The 27472-nt window shown below is 44.9% G+C and overlaps 1 protein-coding gene across 31 annotated transcripts in view; it reads left to right on the top strand.

The window, feature by feature from the left end:
* Positions 1-27472, top strand: part of LOC110496881 (focal adhesion kinase 1) — a 239294-nt gene that overhangs the window by 35084 nt on the left and 176738 nt on the right. For 9 of the 31 annotated variants that reach the window (XM_036953479.2, XM_090209247.1, XM_090209248.1 and 6 more), the window contains exon 1: positions 20520-21047. The exons of 21 other annotated variants lie outside the window; for them this stretch is intronic. In XM_036953479.2, coding sequence (XP_036809374.2) covers positions 21029-21047 — 19 coding nt within the window. In that variant the 5' untranslated portion in view covers positions 20520-21028. Of the gene's footprint in view, positions 1-20443; positions 21048-27472 lie in introns of those variants that run through there. One more of the 31 variants, XM_090209255.1, reaches the window with a different exon arrangement.

Here is a 27472-nt window from a genome sequence, read left to right on the forward strand (position 1 = left end):
TTGTTTCTCTTTGCTTATTTGAGCTGTTCTTGCCATATTATGGACTTGGTATTTTACCAAATAGGGTCATCTTCTGTATACCCCCCCTACCTTGTCACAACACAACTGATAGGCTCAAATGCATCAAGGAAAGAAATTCCACAAATTCACTTTTAACAAGGCACACCTGTTAATTGAAATGCATTGCAGGTGACTACCTCATGAAGCTGGTTGAGAGAATGCCAAGAGTGTGCAAAGCTGTCATCAAGGCAAATGGTGGCTACTTTTCATCTCAAATATATACACTTTTTTTTGGTTACTACATGATTCCATATGTGTTAGTTCATAGCTTTGATGTCACTATTATTATACAATGTAGAAAATAGTAAAAATAAAGAAAAACCCTGGAAGGAGTAGGTGTCCAAACTTTTGACTGGTACTGTAGGTCTGGTACACAGCGTCAGCCGCTGATTACGCTGCACTGAGTCCATGCAGGGCCCAGTGTCAGCCCCTGATTACGCTGCACTGAGTCCATGCAGGGCACAGTGTCAGCCCCTGGTTACACTGCACTGAGTCCATGCAGGGCCCAGTGTCAGCCACTGATTACGCTGCACTGAGTCCATGCAGGGCACAGTGTCAGCCCCTGATTACGCTGCACTGAGTCCATGCACGGCACAGTGTCAGCCCCTGGTTACGCTGCACTGAGTCCATGCAGGGCCCAGTGTCAGCCACTGATTACGCTGCACTGAGTCCATGCACGGCACAGTGTCAGCCCCTGATTACGCTGCACTGAGTCCATGCAGGGCACAGTGTCAGCCACTGATTACGCTGCACTGAGTCCATGCAGGGCCCAGTGTCAGCCACTGGTTACGCTGCACTGAGTCTATGCAGGGCCCAGTGTCAGCCACTGATTACGCTGCACTGAGTCCATGGTTAAGCTGGTTAAGCTGCATTGAGTCACAGAAATGAGCAGAACAGAAACAATAGCCTAGCTCACATTCCGTGACCCCCATGTCTGTGCTCCCTGAGTCACTGTGGACTGAATGTGTCTGTCTACTGAAAAACACACCTGGGTTTTTTGCTCCATTTTTCGTGATAGATGTTAGAATTTTTAAAAGCTCAGTTAAGCTGGGTTAAATGCTCAGCAGTTATAAAGGAATGGAAAAGTGGGGCCCTAGTCTCAATCCATTCAAGAGTTACAACACAGGTACTGTACAGTATTCTTGCCCACAACCTTACGAACAACACCCACTTTTCAGTTAGAAAAATATGATGGCAGTGGAGAGTGAGACTGACTCCCCCACTGCCACAAACAGGGCTCTGTTCATTTACCAGGGAATAACTGCAAATTCCATCCTGGTCAAGCAAGGATGGGTTTATTTAATGCCTTCCTCTCTCTGCCAATTCCTAAAACAAAGGCGCTCATTGGAGTCTGCTAGGCTAATCAGATGATGTAAACTCTCTCGCTCTCTCAGATCTGGATATCAGCTAATGTTTTTCTGGAAAGGACTACCGAGTTCTCAGAAGGAGAAGAAAGGAGGGAGGAGGAGAAGGGAGGAGATGATTTTAAAAGAAAACATTTGGAAAACAGCCATTGCCATGATGTCACAACTACAACAGGCTCAGGGTGAAATGTTCCTTGGTACAGATCTAGGATCAGCTTCCCCTCTCACAATCCTAACCTTTACCGTTATTGGGGGAAATGTATTAAAACTGACCCAAGATAAGCATCTGTACACACAACGGGAGCAGTGATGGAGGCCGTCAATGCTGCTTCTTCCCCCGGCAGACAAGTCATTTAGTCGCCTGTTAGATTCTGGGATAGATTTGTGCTGCAGAACTGCTTGCTAGGTTGTTGTGGTCACATGCAAGTTGTGTTAGTCAGAGAACACAGCAACAGCCTCTTTAACACTATGACAGGCTCATCTGACGCATGGCATAGCCAGCGTGCCCCAGTGTTGACCCGCAGCAGTAGTAGTAGCAGGGGCATTCCTTTGGGTTCAGAGTGGCTCTCTGTCTGGACAGCCTCCCAACTGTGCCACAGTGTTCAGTCACATTCACTGGGGCTCTGGCTCTGTGTTCCTCTCCCTCTCTGCCGTCTCCTGCCGAAGATTAAAAGATACCCTCAACCTTGGCCACTAGTGGGCGCCATGAACACACACACACACACACACAGACTGAGTTTTAATAGGAGATGAGCCATTGGCAGAGAGGCAGATTAGGGATCACTCCAATCAGAGAGGAAGATCAGGGATCACACCAATCAGAGAGGCAGATCAGGGATCACTCCAATCAGACAGGCAGATCAGGGATCACTCAAATCAGAGAGGCAGATCAGGGATCAATCTGAGAGGGAGGGGTCTGTCTCCTTCAGTCATTCAGGCTGACAAGACGTTAGGCTGTCTGTCTCCTTCAGGCTGACAAGACGTTAGGCTGTCTGTCTCCTTCAGGCTGACAAGACGTTAGGCTGTCTCTTTCCTTCAGGCTGGCAAGATGTTAGGCTTTCTGTCTGTCTCTCCTTCAGGCTGACAAGACGTTAGGCTGTCTGTCTGTCTCTCCTTCAGGCTGACAAGCCGTTAGGCTGTCTGTCTGTCTCTCCTTCAAGCTGACAAGACGTTAGGCTGTCTGTCTCCTTCAGGCTGACAAGACGTTAGGCTGTCTGTCTCTCTCCTTCAGGCTGAAAAGACGTTAGGCTGTCTCTCTCCTTCAGGCTGACAAGATGTTAGGCTGTCTCTCTCCTTCAGACTGACAAGACGTTAGGCTGTCTGTCTGTCTCTCTCCTTCAGGCTGACAAGACGTTAGGCTGTCTCTCTCCTTCAGGCTGGCAAGACGTTAGACTGTCTGTCTCCTTCAGGCTGACAAGACGTTAGGCTGTCTCTCTCCTTCAGGCTGACAAGACGTTAGGCTGTCTGTCTCCTTCAGGCTGACAAGACGTTAGGCTGTCTGTCTCTCTCCTTCAGGCTGACAAGACGTTAGGCTGTCTGTCTCCTTCAGGCTGACAAGACGTTAGACTGTCTGTCTCCTTCAGGCTGACAAGATGTTAGGCTGTCTGTCTCTCTACTTCAGGCTGACAAGATGTTAGGCTGTCTCTCTCCTTCAGACTGACAAGACGTTAGGCTGTCTGTCTGTCTCTCTCCTTCAGGCTGACAAGATGTTAGGCTGTCTGTCTCTCTCCTTCAGGCTGACAAGATGTTAGGCTGTCTGTCTCCTTCAGGCTGACAAGACGTTAGGCTGTCTGTCTCCTTCAGGCTGACAAGACATTAGGCTGTCTGTCTGTCTCTCCTTCAGGCTGACAAGACGTTAGGCTGTCTGTCTCCTTCAGGCTGACAAGACGTTAGGCTGTCTGTCTGTCTCTCCTTCAGGCTGGCAAGATGTTAGGCTGTCTGTCTGTCTCTCCTTCAGGCTGGCAAGACGTTAGGCTGTCTGTCTGTCTCTCCTTCAGGCTGACAAGACGTTAGGCTGTCTCTCTCCTTCAGGCTGACAAGATGTTAGACTGTATATATAGGAAGTAAACTATAGGAAGTAAACTCCGATTATTTTCAGCAAACTTAACGTGTAAACTTAACGTGTAAGTATTTGTATGAACATAAGATTCAACAACTGAGACATAAACTGAACAAGTTCCACAGACAAGTGACAAACAGAAATGGAATAATGTGTCCCTGAACAAAGGGGGGTCAAAATCAAAAGTAACAGTCAGTATCTGGTGTGGCCACCAGCTGCATTAAGTACTGCAGTGCATGTCCTCCTTATGGACTGCACCAGATTTGCCAGTTCTTGCTGTGAGATGTTACCCCACTCTTCCATCAAGGCACCTGCAAATTCCCGAACATTTCGGGGAAATGACCATAGCCCTTACCCTCCTATCCAACAGGTCCCAGACGTGCTCAATGGGATTGAGATCCGGGCTCTTCGCTGGCCAAGGCAGAACACTGACATTCCTGTCTTGCAGGAAATCATGCACAGAACGAGCAGTATGGCTGGTGGCATTGTCATGCTGGAGGGTCATGTCAGGATGAGCCTGCTGGAAGTGTACCACGTGGGAGGAGGATGTCTTCCCTGTAACGCACAGTGTTGATTGCCTGCAATGACAACAAGCTCAGTCCAATGATGCTGTGACACACCGCCCCAGACCATGACGGACCCTCCACCTCCAAATCAATCCCGCTTCAGAGTACAGACCTCGGTGTAACGCTCATTCCTTCGACGATAAATGCGAATCCAACCGTCAACCCGGTGAGACAAAACCGCAACTCGTCAGTTAAGACCACTTTTTGCCAGTCCTGTCTGGTCCAGTGATGGTGGGTTTGTACCCATAGGCGACGTTGTTGCCGGTGATGTCTGGTGAGGACCTGCCTTACAACAGGTCTAGAAGCCCTCAGTCCAGCCTCTCTCAGCCTATTGCGGACCGTCTGAGCACTGATGGAGGGATTGTGCGTTCCTGGTGTAACTCAGTTATTGCTGCCATCCTGTACCTGTCCCGCAGGTGTGATATTCGGATGTACCGATCCTGTGCATGTGTAGATACACGCGGTCTGCCACTGCGAGGATGATCAGCTGTCCGTCCTGTCTCCCTGTAGCGCTGTCTTAGGCGTCTCACAGTACGGACATTGCAATTTATTTCTGCAGTCCTCATGTCTCCTTGCCTAAGGCACATTCACACAGATGACCAGGGAGTCTGGGCATCTTTCTTTTGATGTTTTTCAGAGTCAGGCCTCTTTAGTGTCCTAGGTCATCTACAAGTCCATGCTAGGTAAAGCTCCGCCTTATCTCAGTTCACTGTTCACGATGGCAACACCCACCTGTAGCACGCGCTCCAGCAGGTGTATCTCACTGATCATCCCTAAAGCCAACACCTCATTTGGCCGCCTTTCGTTCCAGTACTCTGCTGCCTGTGACTGGAACGAACTACAAAAATCGCTGAAGTTGGAGACTTTTATCTCCCTCACCAACTTCAAACATCTGCTATCTGAGCAGCTAACCGATCGCTGCAGCTGTACATAGTCTATCGGTAAATAGCCCACCCAATTTTACCTACCTCATCCCCATACTGTTTATATTTATTTACTTTTCTGCTCTTTTGCACACCAATATCTCTACCTGTACATGACCATCTGATCATTTATCACTCCAGTGTTAATCTGCAAAATTGTAATTATTTGCCTACCTCCTCATGCCTTTTGCACACAATGTATATAGACTTTATTAAAAAAATAAATAAAAAATCTACTGTGTTATTGACTTGTTAATTGTTTACTCCATGTGTAACTCTGTGTTGTCTGTTCACACTGCTATTTTGGCCAGGTCGCAGTTGCAAATGAGAACTTGTTCTCAACTAGCCTACCTGGTTAAATAAAGGTGAAAAAAAATAAAATAAAATAGGAAGTATATGATGTTCAGATTGGTACTGTATATAGGAAGTATATGATGTTCAGACTGGTACTGTGTATAGGAAGTATATGATGTTCAGACTGGTACTGTGTATAGGAAGTATATGATGTTCTGACTGGTACTGTGTATAGGAAGTATATGATGTTCAGACTGGTACTGTGTATAGGAAGTATATGATGTTCAGATTGGTACTGTGTATAGGAAGTATATGATGTTCAGATTGGTACTGTGTATAGGAAAGCAGTTTCCCATTCATTCCTCAAAGAGAGCTTCCCCACGTTTGATCACACATCTTTGACTGCGTGTCTCCCTTTATGATATGATTTGAATGCAGACTGCGTGTCTCCCTTTATGATATGATTTGAAGCTTATGCTGCCAGTGGAGGGAGAAAAGTGTCATTCTGAGACTTGCAGCAAGCCATCATGATGCTTCTGCCTCCCTGTTTGACTTCCAAGGTAGCACCATTCACACAGCCAAGCACACACACACACACACACACACACACACACACACACACACACAGCTGAGCAGCCAGCGCTCTGTGCTCGTGGACTCTTTGCGTTTGAAGTGGAAGTTGGAAGGTTTAGTCCCTGTCAGAAAGCAGCGTGAGTGTCTAACATCAAAGCTAGAGCCGCTTTCTCCGCTTAACACCAAACCCCTCTGCTGGCAGTGTGATAGTGGCGGGAGGGAGGGGAGGGGAGGGGAGGGAGGAGGGGAGGGCGGGGAGGGAGGAGGGGACGGAGGGGAGGGAGGGAGGGAGAAGGGGAGGGCGGGGAGGGAGGGAGGGAGGGAGGAGGGCGGGGAGGGGAGGGAGGGGAGTGAAGGGAGGTAGGGAGGATATGCTCCCTCTGATATCTGCATTCTCACAGGAGCATACTGAGGAGAACTAACTGTGTTTTATGTGTGGGGTTTTTAGGTAACCAATCATCACAAGTTCCCTAGAAAAAAAGGCTTTGCATTACTTTTTATTATGAGCTGCAATTCTTAGCTGTTTTTTTTCTCCAACCTTTAACTAGGCAAGTCAGTTTAAGAACAAATTCTTATTTACATTGACGGTCTACCCCTGCAAAACCCTCCCCTAACCCGGACGACGCTGGGGCAATTGTGCGCCGCCCTATGGTACTCCCGATCACGGCCGGTTGTCGAACCAGGGTCTGTAGTGACGCCTCTATAGCACTGAGATGAAGTGCCTTAGACCGCAGCGCCACTCTGGAGCCTTGGAGGAGGAGTTTTTGCTGGTTTCCATTGTCTCACTTTTTTTTTAGTGTGTGAAATACTAGGAAAGCAGATGCAGGCGAGGGTATATTTGTTTTACGATGGGGTGAATGATGTCAGATGTGCCGTGTGGAGGTGTAAATGATTTTCCTCTGCTTACTTTAGAAACATTTCAACCGTAGCACGCAAGGTTTGGGGGGGGGGGGGGGGGGGGGTAGATGTTTCCTGTCAAGCATTTCCAAATTTAATTTTGAGAGAGTACACAAGGTGGTCATGTATTGGCACGTCTCGTGGTTAATGAAGTAATGTTGTTTCCATTATGAGTTCTGTCATATTATCTGTTTGCTTGACCCAAAACAGTATCTTTTTTTCTGTCTTGGGCTGTTGTTTCATTGGACACATCTTCACTGTATCCCAAATGGCAGCCTATTCTTGTCTGTATCCCAAATGGCAGCCTATTCCCTACATAGGGCACTACTTTTGACTGTAGACCTACGGGATATGTAACTAAGTAACTATATTAAAATCAATAACCTTGACAGATAATGAAACCATTGGCTTTCATGGACTTAATTGAGGTTTTTCACAAAAATCTAAGCAGATGAATCTTGTAGAAATTGCTTTAAATCTTTTACAGTAATGTTTCTAATTTATTCTGAATGTTAAACCACATTATGACTTGTTTGCCAGTGGAGTACAGTCGGTAATCCGTTTTAGGCCATTTTGGAAGGGTGGGGCAGTTTCCCCACGGTTTCCATTGATGCACGTACATAGTTTGCTCAAAGGTCAGGAAGTAGGGATGTTAACGGTTAACCGTTAATGGATTAGCAGCCGAAAATCCATTTGACCGGTCATTGCTTATTGGTCAATAGGTTAATTAGCATACTTTTGTGGAATTAAGTTGGCGCTCGTGTATTTCTGTTAGTCGTCATTAGGATTGCACATTTTGGGGAATATTCTGAGGTGGAAACTTTCTGTGGGAATTAATGGGAATATGGAAATTAACAGGCATATATGCAAATTCATATTAATACCATTTAAATGTAGATGTTTTTTTTGCATTTGATATATTTACCATATCATATGGAGACAGAAACATAAACCTTTTACCTTATCATGAGTATACATAACTACAAATGATTAAATCCTTCCAATAGAAATTCAAATAATAAATGTAGTTACGAATTGAACTTTAATTAAATGAGTTGACTCTTCACATGGGATGATTTCACTGGACATCAAAAGAAAGGGAATATTGAATGATCCATCACATCTCCCAAAAACATTTTCAACATACATCTGTAAAATGAAACTAGAAACTAAAGCTTTGGGTGTCTTCCATGTCTTCTCCCTGGACCTCCTCAATGTCCACCTCTTGAACATAAGACTCTGAGGCCTCATCTTCACTGTCACTTTCCAACCTTGTTGAGGATGGCTCGTTGTCAGGCTCAAAAAGCCACAAATTTGCCTGGATGGCCGCTAATTTTTCAACCCTTGTATTGGTCAGCCTATTGTGTGCTTTGGTGTGTGTGTGTTCCCAAACAAGGACCAGTTGCGCTCTGAGCTGGCTGATGTTGGTGAGATTTGGAGGATGATGGAGGCAACAGGGGAAAGAGATCCTCAGATCCACAAAGTCTCTGGCTGATGAGATATGTTTGCACGACTGCAATGTTGTATCTCCATCCCAAAGACCTTGCTTGGAAGTGTACTTCGCCAGACTGCCAAGAACCTTGCCCTCATCCAGGCCAAGGTGGCGAGACAAGTTAGTGATGACAAAATAGGCATTGTTGACCTCTTCACCAGACAGGATGCTCTTGTCAGCATACTTGGGGTCCAACATGTACACTGCAGTGTCTATGGGCTTCAGGCAGAAGTCTTCAGGCTTTTTGATACATTTCAGAACTGCAGTGTCCTCTGCTTAGAGCAACAGTGAAGTGGGCAGGGCAAGCAGAGTCTGAACATCAGACAGGATGGCATTGTTTCCCTCAATCAGTGCAATGGCTACTGCTATAGGTTTCAGGAGTTTCAGGCTGCTTACCACTCTCTCCCAAAATACATAATCCAGGAGGATCCTCTTGATGGGGCTGTCCATATCGGCAGACTGTGATATGGCCATTTCTTGGAGAGACTCCTTCCCATCCAGGTGACTGTCAAACATGATGACAACACCACCACAAAAGGATGTTTCTGGGCAGCTTCAATTTGGTACTCTTATTCTTCTCACTTTGCTTGGTGAGGTAAATAACTGCTATAACTTGATGACCCTTCACATACCTAACCATTTCCTTGGCTCTCTTGTAGAGTATATTGATTGTTTTCAGTGCAATGATGTCCTTGAGGAACAGAGTCGATGCATGAGCAGCACAGCCAATGGGTGTGATGTGAGGGTAGGACTCCTCCACTTTAGGCCAAGCAGCCTTCACGTTCGCAGCATTGTTTGTCACCAGTGCAAATACCTTCTGTGGTCCAAGGTAATTGATGACTGCCTTCAGCTCATCTGCAATGTAGAGACCGGTGTGCCTGTTGTCCCTTGTGTCTGTGCTCTTGAATACTAGTTGAGGGGTGGAGATGATGTAGTTAATTATTCCTTGCCCACGAACATTCGACCACCAATCAGAGATGATTGCAATACAGTCTGCTTTCTCTATGATTTGCTTGACCTTCACTTGAACTCTGTTGAACTCATCCAGCAAATGAGTAGATAAAGCATGTCTGGTTGGAGGGGTGAATGCTGGGCGAAGAACATTCAGAAATCTCTTCCAATACACATTGCCTGTTAGCATCAGAGGTGGACCAGTTGTATACTTAGCTCGAGCAAGACATTCATCAGCATTTCTCTGACTTCGTTCCTCCATTGAGTCCAAAAAACTTCTGATTCCAGGAGGACCATGAGCTGTTGCTATCGATAAGGTGTCTGATTCATCATTTTTACCTCGAATACAAGTAGAGGGACTTTTGTCAGAGGTTGCTTGTTGTGAGCACTGAGGGAACTTTATGCACTTGGCCAGATGATTCTGCATATTTGTTTGCATTCTTCACATATTATTTGGCACAGTATTATACACAGCTTTTCCCTCTACATTAGCTGCAGTGAAATGTCAGATAGTGCCCGTGACATTCTCCTGTAAAGATTAGAAAAAAACGAGTAAAAAAAACAAATACAATTCCATGTACAGATGAATAGTTAAGCAGTTAGATTAAACAACTCATTTGTAAGATAAATGTTTTAAAATGAAACATGTATGAAAACAGGTGAATTAACACTCCTCAGTTAGCAGGCTCAAGCAAGCTAAAACCCACATGGTAGCAAAAACTAACTAGCAGAAATTGTTAACAAGTTGGAAATGATTTAAACACACTTTGCCATAGGCTACTAGTTAACAGTTAAACAAAAAATAATGTATGTCATATAAAATATATTCACCCCACCCAGTATTGTAATCAAAACTTACCAGAAAGCATGTCGTCCTTGGCTCAGACAGTGTAGTAGTGTGGGCTCAATAGCATCTCATTAGTGTGCAATATATTGAGAATCAGCTGTGCATGTGATGGAAGTGTGACCTGCATATGTGATAGAAAAATAATCCCATGGAAAATTTCCCTGAAAAATTCTAAACATTTACGGGAAAGTTTCTCACCCTTTGCAACCCTAGTCGTCATGCATTTTTAAGTATCACGCGCACAGCATACAGAGTCAAATTTGAGGAGTGGAATAGCCTACCATATGTCAGGCTACTGGAATGAAGCCTGCTGTTGGAAGCCCTGTCATTGAGGAACAAATAGCAAGTCTAAATGCGATCGCGTGTTAAAAACGTTGGTGGCCACAAAGAAATAAGAGCTTTTTCAAATGTCTTCATCTCAGCTCGTAAAGCGCGCCTCCCATTCGCCATTCGGATGCATAGGCTATAGCCTGCCTACCATTGACTATCAGCACATCACCACCACTGAGCTTGGGCAGTATAATTGTTTGAAACCTGAACGTTTTACTCTACTTCAAATGTCCTGCATGTCCTACCTCGATTCAAAGTAGCCTTGCAAAAATCCATCCATAGAAACATATAGGCAATTATTGTATAAAGACTTAAATCCATTCCTCATGCCATTAATCTGCATTTCTCTCCTGTTCTATTGGTTTTTATATCATCTTTCTTTCATTGTCCAGAAGCCAAAGGCACAATCCTAGTCATATAAGCAAGCCATCATGGTAGTTGCTATTAGATTAGAATTTTCATCTCTGTTCTATGAAACCGCTCACATTAGGTTTGCTGTTTAGAACTGTGCTTTCCCCTAATTGCATTTCGGTTTAATGTTTGAAAATGATGTTATATTTTCTGCGTCATTACAGGAGTTTCATGTTCAATAATAGGTTATAGCATTTTGACTGTAAGACTGTAGGCTTGCTATTGTTGCATGTCTCCATTTAAGCTCTTAAAGAAACATTTCCGGTCCTTGTGTGCATGCATAGTATCAGAGAGGAAGAGGCGAAGCAAGAGGTATCACTTTCGCCAAAATAAGTCCAACGTGTTTATATGGGTTTATTTTGGGCCTAAGCTTGCCGCCTGTCTTTCCGCCTTTGGACGACTCCCATTGTTAGGGCGGAAACATAAGCATCTCGTCACTATATCTCTGATAGTATTTTCTGTTGGTTATGTCATTTTACTGTTTGGGAAATATGTAACAGTTTCTTGTCCAGTTAATTAGTCGGCAGCAAAATTGTCCGAAATTTGCACCCTCACCAGGAAGGCATTTTCCCCCAGCCAGCTCAGAGATAGAAGTCACAATCCAGCATGTGTCAGGTCTGCACACATGAACACGTCAGAGAGACGTTCTTTAGGTTAACTGATGATATGACTGGGTATCCAGACTCACTCGCACCCTGTTGCCAAATTCCATTGATTGATAGGTTTACTACACTCATTGTGTGCTCCCTCTCTGGCCTCCAGGTCACCAGGCTGTTCGTTATGGCGCACACCTGTCACCTGCGCGTCATCAGACTCACCTAGACTCCATTATCTCCCTGATTACCTTCCCTATATATGTCACTCCTTTTGTTTCCTTCCCCAGGCCTTCTGTTCCAGTGTCATATCTGTGTGTTGTTTGTGTTTCTCGTTTTGTATTTAGTTGCATTTGTTTATTATAACACTCACTCCCTGAACTTGCTTCCTGACTCTCAGTGCACTCGTTACACTCATGTAAAATGTCATTATTAATAATCACATTAACACAAGGACCACCATAGGCCAACGGCCACCAACGTTTGATTTTGTAAAAGTAAAAAATATACATAGAAAAAAACCTGTCCTGCTCTTTCCCTGACTTTTAAAAAATGTTTTTATTTTACTCCTCTTATTTGTCAGATTAAAATAAAAAAAATCACAAACAGAAGAGCCTTTGGACCTGTTTTTTTCACACATACTGTATTCCTAACTTAAAAACCTCTTAAAGGATCAGACCCTTTAAAAAAAATAAAAAAAATCACCTAAAATTACATACCCAAATCGAACTGTCTGTAGCTCAGGATCTGTGCAAGGTATGCATATACTTGATACCATTTGAAGTTTTTGGAAATGTGAAATTAGGAGAATATAACACATTAGATCTGGTAAAAGATAATACAAAGAAAAACTGTGTTTGAAATGCATCTTTGAAATGCAAGAGAAAGACCAAAATGTAATATTCCAGGTTAGGCGCAATTTAGATGTTGGCCACTAGATGGCAGCGGTGTATGTGCAAACTTTTAGACTGATTCAATGAACCATTGCTGTTCTGTTCAAAATGTTTTATCAAGACTGCCCAATATGCCTAATTGGTTTATTAATACATTTTCAAGTTCATAACTGTGCACTCTCCTCAAACAATAGCATGGTTTTCTTTCACTGTAATAGGAGAAATAATGACAAATGGATGAATGAGCAATAATTGTGCACCTTACTTCACAATTGAATTTAAATTAGGCCAAACTGAATGATGAGGGTGAAGAGGTTGATTTAATTTAGAACAACAATATTGTAAGAATGAGTTTGTTTTATGCCTATTTATCAGTGTTGGAGCTCATGTTAATAATTTGACTGGGCACGTTGCGGATTGATACCATTCTCTTTGACAAAGCTGTTACAGGACCTTTATTTAACATGGCAAGTCAGTTAAGAAGAAAATCTTATTTAAAATGACGGCCTACTCCGGCCAAACCCAGACGACGCTGGGCCAATTGTGCACTGCCCTATGGGACTCCCAATCATGGCTGGATGTGATACAGCCTGGATTCGAACCAGGCATCTTGCACTGAGATGCAGTGCCTTAGACCACTGCGCCACTCGGGAGCCTATTACTAATCACATTTATTGTAAGGGAAACAAAAACATGCTATGTGTTGCAGTAGGCCTTTAGAATAATGCAAAACATATCCTTGAATCTACAGTGCCTTGCGAAAGTATTCGGCCCCCTTGAACTTTGCGACCTTTTGCCACATTTCAGGCTTCAAACATAAAGATATAAAACTGTATTTTTTTGTGAAGAATCAACAACAAGTGGGACACAATCATGAAGTGGAACGACATTTATTGGATATTTCAAACTTTTTTAACAAATCAAAAACTGAAAAATTGGGCATGCAAAATTATTCAGCCCCTTTACTTTCAGTGCAGCAAACTCTCTCCAGAAGTTCAGTGAGGATCTCTGAATGATCCAATGTTGACCTAAATGACTAATGATGATAAATACAATCCACCTGTGTGTAATCAAGTCTCCGTATAAATGCACCTGCACTGTGATAGTCTCAGAGGTCCGTTAAAAGCGCAGAGAGCATCATGAAGAACAAGGAACACACCAGCCAGGTCCGAGATACTGTTGTGAAGAAGTTTAAAGCCTGATTTGGATACAAAAAGATTTCCCAAGCTTTAAACATCCCAAGGAGCACTGTGCAAGCGATAATATTGAAATGGAAGGAGTATCAGACCACTGCAAATCTACCAAGACCTGGCCGTCCCTCTAAACTTTCAGCTCATACAAGGAGAAGACTGATCAGAGATGCAGCCAAGAGGCCCATGATCACTCTGGATGAACTGCAGAGATCTACAGCTGAGGTGGGAGACTCTGTCCATAGGACAACAATCAGTCGTATATTGGACAAATCTGGCCTTTATGGAAGAGTGGCAAGAAGAAAGCCATTTCTTAAAGATATCCATAAAAAGTGTCGTTTAAAGTTTGCCACAAGCCACCTGGGAGACACACCAAACATGTGGAAGAAGGTGCTCTGGTCAGATGAAACCAAAATTGAACTTTTTGGCAACAATGCAAAGCGTTATGTTTGGCGTAAAAGCAACACAGCTGAACACACCATCCCCACTGTCAAACATGGTGGTGGCAGCATCATGGTTTGGGCCTGCTTTTCTTCAGCAGGGACAGGGAAGATGGTTAAAATTGATGGGAAGATGGATGGAGCCAAATACAGGACCATTCTGGAAGAAAACCTGATGGAGTCTGCAAAAGACCTGAGACTGGGACGGAGATTTGTCTTCCAAAAAGACAATGATCCAAAACATAAAGCAAAATCTACAATGGAATGGTTCAAAAATAAACATATCCAGGTGTTAGAATGGCCAAGTCAAAGTCCAGACCTGAATCCAATCGAGAATCTGTGGAAAGAACTGAAAACTGCTGTTCACAAATGCTCTCCATCCAACCTCACTGAGCTCGAGCTGTTTTGCAAGGAGGAATGGGAAAAAAATTCAGTCTCTCGATGTGCAAAACTGATAGAGACATACCCCAAGCGACTTACAGCTGTAATCGCAGCAAAAGGTGGCGCTACAAAGTATTAACTTAAGGGGGCTGAATAATTTTGCACGCCCAATTTTTCAGTTTTTGATTTGTTAAAAAAGTTTGAAATATCCAATAAATGTCGTTCCACTTCATGATTGTGTCCCACTTGTTGTTGATTCTTCACAAAAAAATACAGTTTTATATCTTTATGTTTGAAGCCTGAAATGTGGCAAAAGGTCGCAACGTTCAAGGAGGCCGAATACTTTCGCAAGGCACTGTATCCAACTTGATGAGCAGGAATTAGACGATGCCTGTCAGTCTGCACAGCCAGCCCATTGAAACTATACCAAAACTAATTTCACACATAAGAGTTAGCCTATAGACAAGATTACATTGACAATAATCTGATGAGTGACAATATTAGGGAAAGGAGCATCACTTTATCAAATCCTCCTTCAGAGTCACATGCAGGTAAAATCGTTTAGATTTCTATATAGTATCAGAAAGATCACATTCTGCTGTTTCTATGACCTTTGTCAGCTCTATTTTCAAATGTACTTTTTCCAAGAATAACAGTGCTGTCCATGCATTCAGCACATGATCACTTGTGCGGCAGCATTGCTCTGGCTACTAATCAAAAAACTAGTAACATAATAAACTTAACATTTTAAATATGCTATTCTGTCATCCATGGATGAATGGGTGACAGAAACCGGAATCATGTATAAACTGATAATGGTGCATGTGACTTCAGTGAAATTAATGATGAGGAGGTTCATTGAATTTGATTGATCTGAATGATAAGGATGATTTGAATATTAGAACAATAGTGTAATTATGATAAAGAATTGTGGGCGGTATCACAACTCAGGATCAGACCCAGATGCAGACACAGGAGGTAGATGGTTTGGTTCTCAGAATATTTATTATCACAAAGGGTAAGGCAAAATGGCAGGTCAAAGGCAAGCAGAGGTTCATAATCCAAGGCAGAGTCAACAAGGGACAGAATGGCAGACAGACAGTCAGGGCAGGCAGAAAGATCAGAACCGGGAAGACTAAACACGGGAGACAAAGGGCTGTTTTCCAAGAATAACCGTGCAAAGACAAAGGTTTAATCCTAGACACATGGAAAGTGGGATGTATACGGAGGGTACGGGGCAACAGAAGATGGAAAGCGGAGAGGCTAAGGACTTTAGAGATGGGAATGGACCAATTAAACAAGGACAAAATTTAAAAGACTCCACCCGGAGGGGCAGATCACAGGTGGACAGCCATACCCTCTGCCCGGGGAGCTGGGATCCCCCTCTTCCAGGTACGACAACAGCGGTGGACGAACATCTGGGCTGAGGGTATGCTGACCTCTTGCTCAGGGAAGAGCAGGGGTGGGTTACCCAAGGAACACTTGAAGCGTGAGAGTCCAGTGAGGGAGCTGGGAAGGGAGATGCGGGCATACTCCACCCACACGTTGCTGGCTCCAGGTGGTGGGGTTGGCAGAGATGAGGCAGCTAAGAGTAGTCTCCAGGTCCTGATTGGCTTGCTCTGATTGGCTGTTGGACTGGGTATGAAACCCGGAGGACAGGATGGCCGATGACCAAATAAGGGTGCAGAATGCCTTCCAGAAGCTGGACAAGAACTGAGACACCCCGATTGGAGACCATGTCGACCAGAAGTCCATGGATCTGGAAGACGTGCTGCACCATAAGCTGGGCCGTCTCCTTGGCTGAAGGTTACTTGGGAAGGGGGAATGAAATGTGCAGCTTTGGAAAACCTATCCACCACAGTAAGGATGGTGGTGTTGCCATCTGACGGAGGGAGACCCGTGACAAAGTCCAGGGATATGTGGGACCAGGGGCAATGAGGAACAGGGAGTGGTTAAAGTAGGCCAGCCGGAGCTTGCCGCTGAGTCTTGTTCTGTGCGCAAACAGTGCAGGCTGTGACGAATGCGGAGATGTCCGTAACCTTGATGTGATGGCCACCAAAAACATTGGCGAATGAAAGCCAGGGTCCGACGGGAGCCAGGATGACAGGTGAGTTTAGAGGAATGGGCCCATTCCAGGAACGGGGACCGGGCTGAATCTGTGACAAAAACCCACTACGCCTTGCGGTCCCAGCTTTCAATACCTCAGACTAGTGTAGCTGCTAGACAGGAGGTAGGGTGGAGGGTCTCGAGGGTCAGATGGTGTAGCAGTGGAACTATACAGGCGGTAGAGTGCGTCAGGCTTCAACATGTTGGGCCCAGAACGGTTGGCAAAAACAAAATTGAGTGAATAACAAAGCCCAACGAACCTGCCTTGAGTTGAGGCTCTTGGCGGTGCGAAGATATTCCAAATTCTTGTGGTCGGTCCGCTCTAAGAAAGGATTTTCTGCCCCTTCAAGCCAGTGCCTCCACTCCTCCAACGCCATCTTGACCACCAGAAGTTAGATTTCCCACATCATAGTTCCTCTCAGTGGAATTGAGACGATGGGAATGCGCAGGGATGCTGTTTTTGGTCCTGGCAAGAATGCTGGGACAGGACGGCCCCCACTCCAATGTCCGAAGCATCAACCTCCACCACAAACTGATGGGACAGGTCCGGTGGTTGCCCCCTGGAGACGCTTGAAAGCCGTGGAGAGGAGTGGTAGCAGGTAATGATTTTTTACCGTTATGTCATTGAGGCCTCAGTAGTCAATACACGGAGCAGGGTTTTGTTCTTTTCCACAAAGAACAACCCTGCGCCGGCTGCTAGAGAGTCCTCAATGTATACCTCCATGGTCTTGGTCTCCGGACCAGACAGGGAATAAAGCCAGGTGGTGTGGTGCCCGGGAGGAGGTCAATGGTGCAATCGTAGGGTCGATGCGAGAGATTTTGACCGGTCATCCCACAGCAGGATAGCGTGGAGAGGGGTATGAGTAATGGTAGTTTGGAGACTCCCTGTATTGCCCACCAGCATACCTGTACCTACTGATGAGCCTGGTCTTTTACTGGACAGGTGGCTATGTAATGTCCTGTAGTACCACAATACAGGCAACTGATGGAGCTCAGCCTGCTTAAATGTTCACTAGGAGAAAATCTAGCTCTGCCCAGTTGCATGGTCTCAGGAGGAGACGAGCTGCCAGTCCCCGAGGGGGCTCGGGTGATATCGAATTCTCTCGAGAATGCAGGTGTCGGGAACTTCCAGGGTTCTTCGGAGGCAAGGGAGAAACTGTGTACGAGCGAGTGTGGCTGACAACAGACAACCTCACCCTCCTGCGTTCCCGTAGGCGCCCATTGATCCTTATAGTCAAGGCTATGGGGGAGTCGAGGTCCCTGGCTAACTCCCAGGCTGCGAGTTCATCTTTGATTCCCTCCGATAATCCATGAAGGAAGGTGTCGAACAGGGACTCCGGGTTCCAGGCACTCTCGGGGGCCAGCATGCGAAAGTCAACCGTGTAGTCTGCTTCACTGCGTGAGTCTTGACGCAGACAAAGTAGCTTCCGAGCAGCCTCTCTCCCAGACACCGGGGAATCGAACACCTTCCTTACATCCGCCACGAAATTCTCCAGACTGTCAAACGGCGGATTGTTGAGTGAGCGCCCTTCCAAACATCAGCGTTATGAGATACTCTATCTTCGGCCGATCCGAAGAAGGCTAGGCTGTAGCTCAAAGATGAGGGAGCACTGGGAGAGAAATGCTTGGCAGGTTCCAGGATCTCCAGCATAGTGCTCCGGAGGAGGTAAGTGGGGTTCTCGGGAAGCCTGTGTAGGCTTGGGAGAAACATCGCTAGTAGCGAGGTTACTGAGCGCCTGGGAGTTTTCCGTTGTGGCTTGCTACAGTAATTGGTTGAACATATGGTCATGTTGTTCCTCCAAGGTATGGAGTCCCTCCATAAGGTTCTGAAGTAGCTCCTTGTGTCTTCCAATGGGGGCTCCTTGCAGGGAGATGTTGTGGAGCTGGCCTGAGCGTTGTGGAGCTGGCCTGAGCGTTGTGGAGATGGCCTTAGTCTGCTGGGTTCAGTCATGGCCAGTTAGTACTATCACGACTCAATATAAGACCCAGATGCAAACACAGGAGGTAGATAGTTCGGTTCTCAGAATATTTATTATCACAAAGGGTAAGGCAAAAGGGCAGGTCGCGGGCAAGCAGAGGTTCGTAATCCAAGGCAGAGTCGAGGGACAGAACGGCAGGCAGGGTTAGGGCAGGCAGAAAGGTGTAAACCGGGAAGACAAGAAAACAAAATTAGTGCGAAGGCAACACATGGAAAACACTTTGGGATGAATACACAGGGGATAATGGGGGAAAATGGGGGGTGGAGACAATCACAAGACAGGTGAAACAGATCAGGGTGTCACAGGCGGTCTAATTCCTTTATTATGAAAGGCTGGAAATTGTACATCATTTCCCCTCTGAGAGTCAAATCAGACAATGAGGTCAACATACTACAATGTGTGTTGTTGTCAATGGCAAGCTGAACTAAACAAATGGACGCAGAATTTAGATGAGTTGGAGTCAGATGTAGGATCAGATATTGAGCTTGAAATCGACGTTGCTGATCTAGAGTCTTCATTTGATTCTGATGTTGACATCGAACCTCCACCTCCGAAGGCTGAGCCTCGCCGCAGAAAAAACAAAACAGAGCCAACTACCACGATGAGACAGGAGTCTGGGAGGAATGACGCTGTTTGGGTAGAGAAGAGTGATGAATGTATGTGACATGCAGATGTTGCATCACATCTGAGATTGTACTGTTGTTCATGAGCACAGAAAAGGAAACCGTACATGGGACATGTCTAAGGATGAACTCTAAGCAGTGAGGGCCCTCTTGCATGTTTGCGGTGCGTACGGTGGAAAGAACATGGATGTGGAGTCATTTTGGTCTGATCGGTGCAACGCAACCGCTTCAGAGAGATTATGCGACACCTGCGGCAGGTGCACACGAAACAAGGCCCATGAAAACCATGTGCAGTGCAATCGATCTGTTTGTGGGGCTTGCTCACACAAAGCCCCGAAGCTGTGCGCTGACTGTGGACCCAAAGCATAAATGCTGTGGACCCAAAGCATTTAGGAATATAGCAAATAGTTTCACCTGTGACCGTGATGGTTATATTATTATTAATTTATTATTATTATTATCTTTTTCGTTTCTACTTTGTTAAAATAATTTTTAACTCTACTAATGGAATCTACAAATAAAGTAGATCAAATGGATTACACTGTAGTGGTTTTATTGGAAGGGAAACGAAAATAAGCTATAGGTCAACATTTTTCCTAGGACTTTGTGGAATTATACAAAACATATATCTTATATTTCCACACATATTTCTTCATGCAATTAATCCTTTATAATAGTTGATGCATTATTTATCAAGCGTTTGGCGCCTATGTTTGCTGTACCTTGCGGGTTGATGCATATGCTGAAGGCGACGCCCAACATAGTTCTCTAACGGGTACTTCTAGGCATAAAGGCGGTGCTAGTGTTTATCTCCATGTAATATCACTGATTTGTAAGATTTATGGTCTGTCTATCAAGAACTTCCAATTCTACTCCAGCGGTTGTCTAATGTAATGAATAAATAAAATACATTTCAATTATAACATGCTTTTAATTGAAAGACAATAGCAAAGTGCAAAGTATGTTGGCCAAATTCCATGTTGATATAGGTGTCTAGTTGCAATCAGTTTGGTTAGTTCTGGCTCAGACCTTGTCCTTTCCCCAGGGGTTAGTGTTTAGTGTGTAGTTGCAGTCAGTTTGGTTAGTTCTGGCTCAGACCTTGTCCTTTCCCCAGGGGTTAGTGTTTAGTGTGTAGTTGCAGTCAGTTTGGTTAGTTCTGGCTCAGACCTTGTCCTTTCCCCAGGGGTTAGTGTTTAGTGTGTAGTTGCAGTCAGTTTGGTTAGTTCTGGCTCAGACCTTGTCCTTTCCCCAGGGGTTAGTGTTTAGTGTGTAGTTGCAGTCAGTTTGGTTAGTTCTGGCTCAGACCTTGTCCTTTCCCCAGAGGTTAATGTTTAGTGTGTAGTTGCAGTCAGTTTGGTTAGTTCATTTGATTTACTTTTCTGTTCGTCTTGCCCCCCCCCTCCTCACTTCCTCCCTTTTCCCCCTTTCTCTCTCTCAATTCCTTCTATCTCTCTCTCTCACTCTGTTTCTCACTGTGCTTTCTTCCTTTACTTCTCTTTATCTCCTCCTGCTCTTCCTGCTCTTCCCTCTTCATCCTCTTCCTGCTCTTTCCCCTCCCTCCTCCTGTTCTTTCCCCCTCCCTGCTCCTGCTCTTCCCCCTCTCTCCTCCTGCTCCTCTCTCCTCCTGCTCTTCCCCCTCCCTGCTCCTGCTCTTTCCCCCTCCTAATCTTGCTCTTATCCCTTCCTCCTCTTGCTCTTTCCCCTCCCTCCTCTTCCTCCTGCTCTTCCCCCTCTCGCTTCCCCTACCTTCTCCGTCCGAGAGACAAAGACCCCAGCCGCCTCCTGTTTCCATCTCTCTCATCCCCCTCTCTCTGTCATTCGGAGGCAGTCCGTCCGTCGGCTGTGTGCGTACACTTGGCTCACACAAACACACACACTCTGTCTCTCCATAGTCTGAGAAGTAAGGCTACTGTGTTCTACATGGCAGGATATTGTCTTGGTTAAGGCCAGTAAAGGAGGTAGTGGATTGCATGTCGCCGAGGCAACACAGCTTTGTGTATTAATTAGATCCGTCCTTCCGGTCTCCTGGCTACTGGTTTGGCTTTTCTTCTTTTAAATGGAAGGACTATATCACGGTAAGGATGGCTTTTTTTTGTCTTGCTGCTCTGTTCTCGTGTGGTGTAGGCTATGCTGCTACGGTTCAACCCTGCTCTGGTTTATGCTAGGCTAGCTTGCTGAATGGAACAGCGTTTACAGTAGTATTTTCCTGTCCCCTCTGCACTGGTGTGTGTGTGATATTTCTGAACTCCTGTTATCTGTGTTGCTCCTGTCTTGCTAATGGCAGCCAAGTCATAAGGCCACAGCATGTGGTCAGAAATGTATTACTTGGACAATTAGCAGAGTATTTAATTAGCTTCATTTTTAGATCAATTTATTAGTGTGGTGATGATAATAGTACATTATTGTATTGATTGGTTATATCATCTCTTCACCCAATCATACCGGGGACCATCAGACGTGTAAAACATCTATTGACTTGTCTGCAGAGGGTTCATACTACATCTGGGAAAGGGCTTTACACTGCAATCCATAGTCGTTGTATTCACTCACTGACATTCTGTACAGTACTACATGTAGCCTTGATGCATTCCACTTCACAATCCGATGTTCATTTCTTTCTTCATGTCTATTACATTCTGTTTCTGTCAGACTGCTAATGGCTGACCTAATGGCTGAGACTAAGGATGTGTTCCAAATACACCCTAGTAGTGCACTATATAGGCTAAGGCTTAGGGTGCCATTTGGGACAAACGCCTGAGACACAGAACTGTCGTCCTGCAGTGTCTGTTCAGTTCCTGATCCAAGCTGTAGATAATCATGTGTCAGTCCCAGTGATAAATGGCCCTGGTCACTGCTGGGTAGTGTGTTCATGTGTGGGAGTCAGAAGGGAGGGAAGAGGGAGGAGGTTAGGGATGACAGGCGTTCAACAATGTTCTTCCTTCGGCGGTGGTGCTGGTGTCATCTCTTTTTTTAGTTTTTATCAACTTCCTCATCCATAATTCATCCATAAGTATTTATTTATTTCTCTCCTCTCTTAAAATGTTTGTGAAATTTGCAAAACAAGTACTGTTTGCCAAGGCCTATCTGTGCCTTCTGCACTTACCATCTTAACGAACATTACCACACATTCATAATGTATGGCCCCTTTAAATAGATTTAGGTTAGTGATATTCAATTGGTGGCAAAAGGTGAAGGAAAGCGTCCAATGTTATTGCTAATGCCATTTCTATGACTGTTAGAAATCCTTAGGAGATCAAGCCTTTTAAGTCGACCAGTTCATTAGCCATGTATTGTGGTGCCAGTTATGATGGTAATTCTAGTATAAATTCAGTAACGTAACGGCATTAGGTCTGGGCAACCTCCAATATTGCCAACCATGCGCATGGATGAACGTGTGCCGCATGTCTACTGGGCCTGTGTCTGCGGTGCAGTCATGCATGTCTACTGGGCCTGTGTCTGCGGTGCAGTCATGCATGTCTACTGGGCCTGTGTCTGCGGTGCAGTCATGCGTGTCTACTGGGCCTGTGTCTGTGGTGCAGTCATGCATGTCTACTGGGCCTGTGTCTGCGGTGCAGTCATGCATGTCTACTGGGCCTGTGTCTGTGGTGCAGTCATGCATGTCTACTGGGCTTGTGTCTGTGGTGCAGTCATGCATGTCTACTGGGCCTGTGTCTGTGGTGCAGTCATGCATGTCTACTGGGCCTGTGTCTGTGGTGCAGTCATGCGTGTCTACTGGGCCTGTGTCTGTGGTGCAGTCATGCGTGTCTACTGGGCCTGTGTCTGCGGTGCAGTCATGCGTGTCTACTGGGCCTGTGTCTGCGGTGCAGTCATGCATGTCTACTGGGCCTGTGTCTGTGGTGCAGTCATGCATGTCTACTGGGCCTGTGTCTGCGGTGCAGTCATGCATGTCTACTGGGCCTGTGTCTGTGGTGCAGTCATGCATGTCTACTGGGCCTGTGTCTGCGGTGCAGTCATGCATGTCTACTGGGCCTGTGTCTGTGGTGCAGTCATGCATGTCTACTGGGCCTGTGTCTGTGGTGCAGTCATGCATGTCTACTGGGCCTGTGTCTGTGGTGCAGTCATGCGTGTCTACTGGGCCTGTGTCTGTGGTGCAGTCATGCGTGTCTACTGGGCCTGTGTCTGTGGTGCAGTCATGCATGTCTACTGGGCCTGTGTCTGTGGTGCAGTCATGCGTGTCTACTGGGCCTGTGTCTGTGGTGCAGTCATGCGTGTCTACTGGGCCTGTGTCTGTGGTGCAGTCATGCGTGTCTACTGGGCCTGTGTCTGTGGTGCAGTCATGCATGTCTACTGGGCCTGTGTCTGTGGTGCAGTCATGCGTGTCTACTGGGCCTGTGTCTGTGGTGCAGTCATGCATGTCGGTGACCTTGTTGCATGCTTTACTTTTATATGACGTGTGTGTGTGGTGTGCATGTGTGTGTTTGCCTGTGAGTATCCGTCCGCCTGTGTGTGTGACCCCTCAGGTCAGGGGGTGTTACTGGAGTGTGTAGCATCATAGGGGTCTGTGGGTGAAACAGAAGTTAGGGGCCCACCTTAAGCACCTCCAACACCTGCTAGTCTCTCACGCACACATGCGCGGGCGGGCAGGCAGATGGCCGATCACAGACAAACACACACATGCAGGTGTTGGGAGGGGCTTGAGGTGGGCCCCACAGACTCCTATGATGCTACATAGCAAGAAGGCAATAATAGCCTAGTGCAAACAACAAAAACAGGTAGCTAAGTATAATAACAAGATGCAATCATTTGCTGTTAGTGAGAAGAGCAAAAAGCTATTTTAGCTTGCGTTCTAAAATAATTTCAAATCTATTTCCGATTATTTATTTCATTTCCCATGATCATTGCAGAATAAATTCCTCACCTTTTCTGACTGTGATGGTTTCATAGGCTACTCACGAAATAACCTATAGGCCCACAGCAACTTACGATAGGCTAACATTCACCCCATCTCTAATTGAATTGGACCCACTTCACAGTAGTAAATAGATAAGCTACCGGTATTAAAAGTATTTTGCTCTATGCGATCCAGTTTAACGGTTGACGTTAAACGGTTTCCGTTGACGTTTGTAGGCTTCGTCTGAATACTGTAATGTCAAATTTCTTGAGTAGCCTAGACAATATTTAATTTATTAAACATAGTACATACAGTGGGGCAATAAAGTATTTAGTCAGCCACCAATTGTGCAAGTTCTCCTACTTAAAAAGATGAGAGAGGCCTGTAATTTTCATCATAGGTACACTTCAACTATGACAGACAGAATGAGAAAGAAAATTCCAGAAAATCACATTGTAGGATTTTTAATGAATTTATTTGCAAATTATGGTGGAAAATAAGTATTTGGTCAATAACAAAAGTTTATCTCAATACTTTGTTATATACCCTTTGTTGGCAATGACAGAGGTCACACGTTTTCTGTAAGTCTTCACAAGATTTTCACACACTGTTGCTGGTATTTTGGCCCATTCCTCCATGCAGATCTCCTTTATAGCAGTGATGTTTTGGGGCTGTTGCTGGGCAACACGGACTTTGAACTCCCTCCAAAGATTTTCTATGGGGTTGAGATCTGGAGACTGGCTGGCCACTCCAGGACCTTGAAATGCTTCTTACGAAGCCACTTCTTCGTTGCCCGGGCGGTGTGTTTGGGATCATTGTCATGCTGAAAGACCCAGCCACGTTTAATCTTCAATGCCCTTGCTGATGGAAGGAGGTTTTCACTCAAAATCTCACGATACATGGCCCCATTCATTCTTTCCTTTACACGGATCAGTCGTCCTGGTCCCTTTGCAGAAAAACAGCCCCAAAGCATGATGTTTCCACTCGCATGCTTCACAGTAGGTATGGTGTTCTTTGGATGCAACTCAGCATTCTTTGTCCTCCAAACACGGCAAGTTGAGTTTTTACCAAAAAGTTATATTTTGGTTTCATCTGACCATATGACATTCTCCCAATCTTCTTCTGGATCATCCAAATGCTCTATAGCAAACTTCAGACGGGCGTGGACATGTACTGGCTTAAGCAGGGGGACACGTCTGGCACTGCAGGATTTGAGTCCCTGGTGGCGTAGTGTGTTACTGATGGTAGGCTTTGTTACTTTGGTCCCAGCTCTCTGCAGGTCATTCACTAGGTCCCCCCGTGTGGTTCTGGGATTTTTGCTCACCATTCTTGTGATTATTTTGACCCCACGGGGTGAGATCTTGCGTGGAGCCCCAGATCGAGGGAGATTATCAGTGGTCTTGTATGTCTTCCATTTCCTAATAATTGCTCCCACAGTTGATTTCTTCAAACCAAGCTGCTTACCTATTGCAGATTCAGTCTTCCCAGCCTGGTGCAGGTCTACAATTTTGTTTCTGGTGTCCTTTGACAGCTCTTTGGTCTTGGCCATAGTGGAGTTTGGAGTGTGACTGTTTGAGGTTGTGGACAGGTGTCTTTTATACTGATAACAAGTTCAAACAGGTGCCATTAATACAGGTAACGAGTGGAGGACAGAGGAGCCTCTTAAAGAAGAAGTTACAGGTCTGTGAGAGCCAGAAATCTTGCTTGTTTGTAGGTAACCAAATACTTATTTTCCACCATAATTTGCAAATAAATTCATAAAAAATCCTACAAAGGGATTTTCTTTTTAAGTGGGAGAATTTGCACAATTGGTGGCTGACTAAATACTTTTTTGCCCCACTGTATATCAGAACTATTGCTCCTTTTCTGGCCATGATGAGTTCGTATTACCAAAGAAGCCATACAGCAAATGTATTTATTTAATTGAGCCTATTAGATAATAATCACTACTAGTGTTTGCTCTATGCATGAGGAAGGGGGTGCGGTTTATAACATTCTGTACAATTTAAAGCTGCAATAGTTCACTTTTTTGGGTGACCTGACAAAATGCACATAGAAATGTGAGTTATAGATCTGTCATTCTCATTGAATGCAAGTTTAAGAAGAGGTAGATATGTTCTATGTGCGGTATTTATATGCTTTTAAGTTTAATTTTTGCGTCTTTTACTTCTGGATTTATACACCAGCTTCAAACTTCAAACTGAAAATACAATATTTTTGGTAATGGAAAATATATTTTACGGTGGTTTAGATGAGCACAATGAGTCTTTACACTATACATGCTTGTTTCTCACAAACTGAAATTAGCAACCAGGAAATGGCGGAGCGATGTTTTGCATTGAAGTGTGTAGGCTACCACTCTACAGTAAGCAGGCCTACTGTTGAAAAATATATCAGAGTAGACAATGTTTCAGAATTCGCGGGCATTGCACCATATTGAGGTTTTTGAAGAAAGTAAATGTAAAACATTATTGAATTCAAATGATCTGTTTACAATTGTGCAATTGTTTTTGTGTTTCAGAAACAATCACTGCCAAAAAAAAAAAAAAAACATTCTGCCAACACCTCCAAAGACATTTGATCAAGTTGGCCATTGGTATATCCTTTAGATACTGTCTTGGCCTAATTCCAATACCTCCAAAGACTTGATCAAGTTGGCCATTGGTATATCCTTTAGATACTGTCTTGGCCTAATTCCAATACCTCCAAAGTATACAGCAAAGAAGGGCGTTATTGTCACCATGAAAGGTGAATGATGGGCGTTATTGTCACCATGAAAGGTGAATGATGGGTGTTATTGTCACCATGAAAGGTGAAGGACAGGCGTTATTGTCACCATGAAAGGTGAAGGACGGGTGTTATTGTCACCATGAAAGGTGAATGATGGGCGTTATTGTCACCATGAAAGGTAAATGATGGGTGTTATTGTCACCATGAAAGTTGAATGATGGGTGTTATTGTCACCATGAAAGGTGAAGGACGGGCGTTATTGTCACCATGAAAGGTGAATGATGGGTGTTATTGTCACCATGAAAGGTGAATGATGGGCGTTATTGTCACCATGAAAGGTGAATGATGGGCGTTATTCAGGCAGGGTTATAATGCTTGTTCATGTGGGTAGTTTAATGACAGGTCTGATTTATAATGGGAAACATGTATAAATATGTTTATACATCTCTAAATATTTGCGCTGTCCTTTCAGAATTGGCCTAGGTAGATTTTTACTGTGAAATGTATTCAACAGTTATAAATGATGCCATTGGTCCCCACAAGGATAGTAAAACTCCAACACACACACACACACACACACACACACACACGCACGCAAAAGTATCTCTGCAGTATCTCCATAGCCAGCGGCTGGATGGGAAGGCTGAGTTAGCAACACGTAAAGTGTGCTTGTGCTTTTGTAATGGTCGTCTTGGAACGCACCACTCACAGCGCCTTTGCACAACAGTCTCTAATTCACATTCCTCACAGGATTTCTGCCTCTGTGGGTATTGTGGAATGACCTATTTTTTTGTGCTGTTTTTCATGCTATCCTTCACCCACACAGAGGCAGAACCCTAGCATGCGTAGCGTAGTTCTACTCTAGTGGAGGTCCAGCCGACCCTGTGTTGGCTACGTGGCCCTGGTTTTTCCTGAAGC

Source organism: Oncorhynchus mykiss, chromosome 18 (genome assembly GCF_057628025.1).
Source record: "Oncorhynchus mykiss isolate SJ-2025 chromosome 18, ASM5762802v1, whole genome shotgun sequence".
Taxonomy (NCBI): domain Eukaryota; kingdom Metazoa; phylum Chordata; class Actinopteri; order Salmoniformes; family Salmonidae; genus Oncorhynchus; species Oncorhynchus mykiss.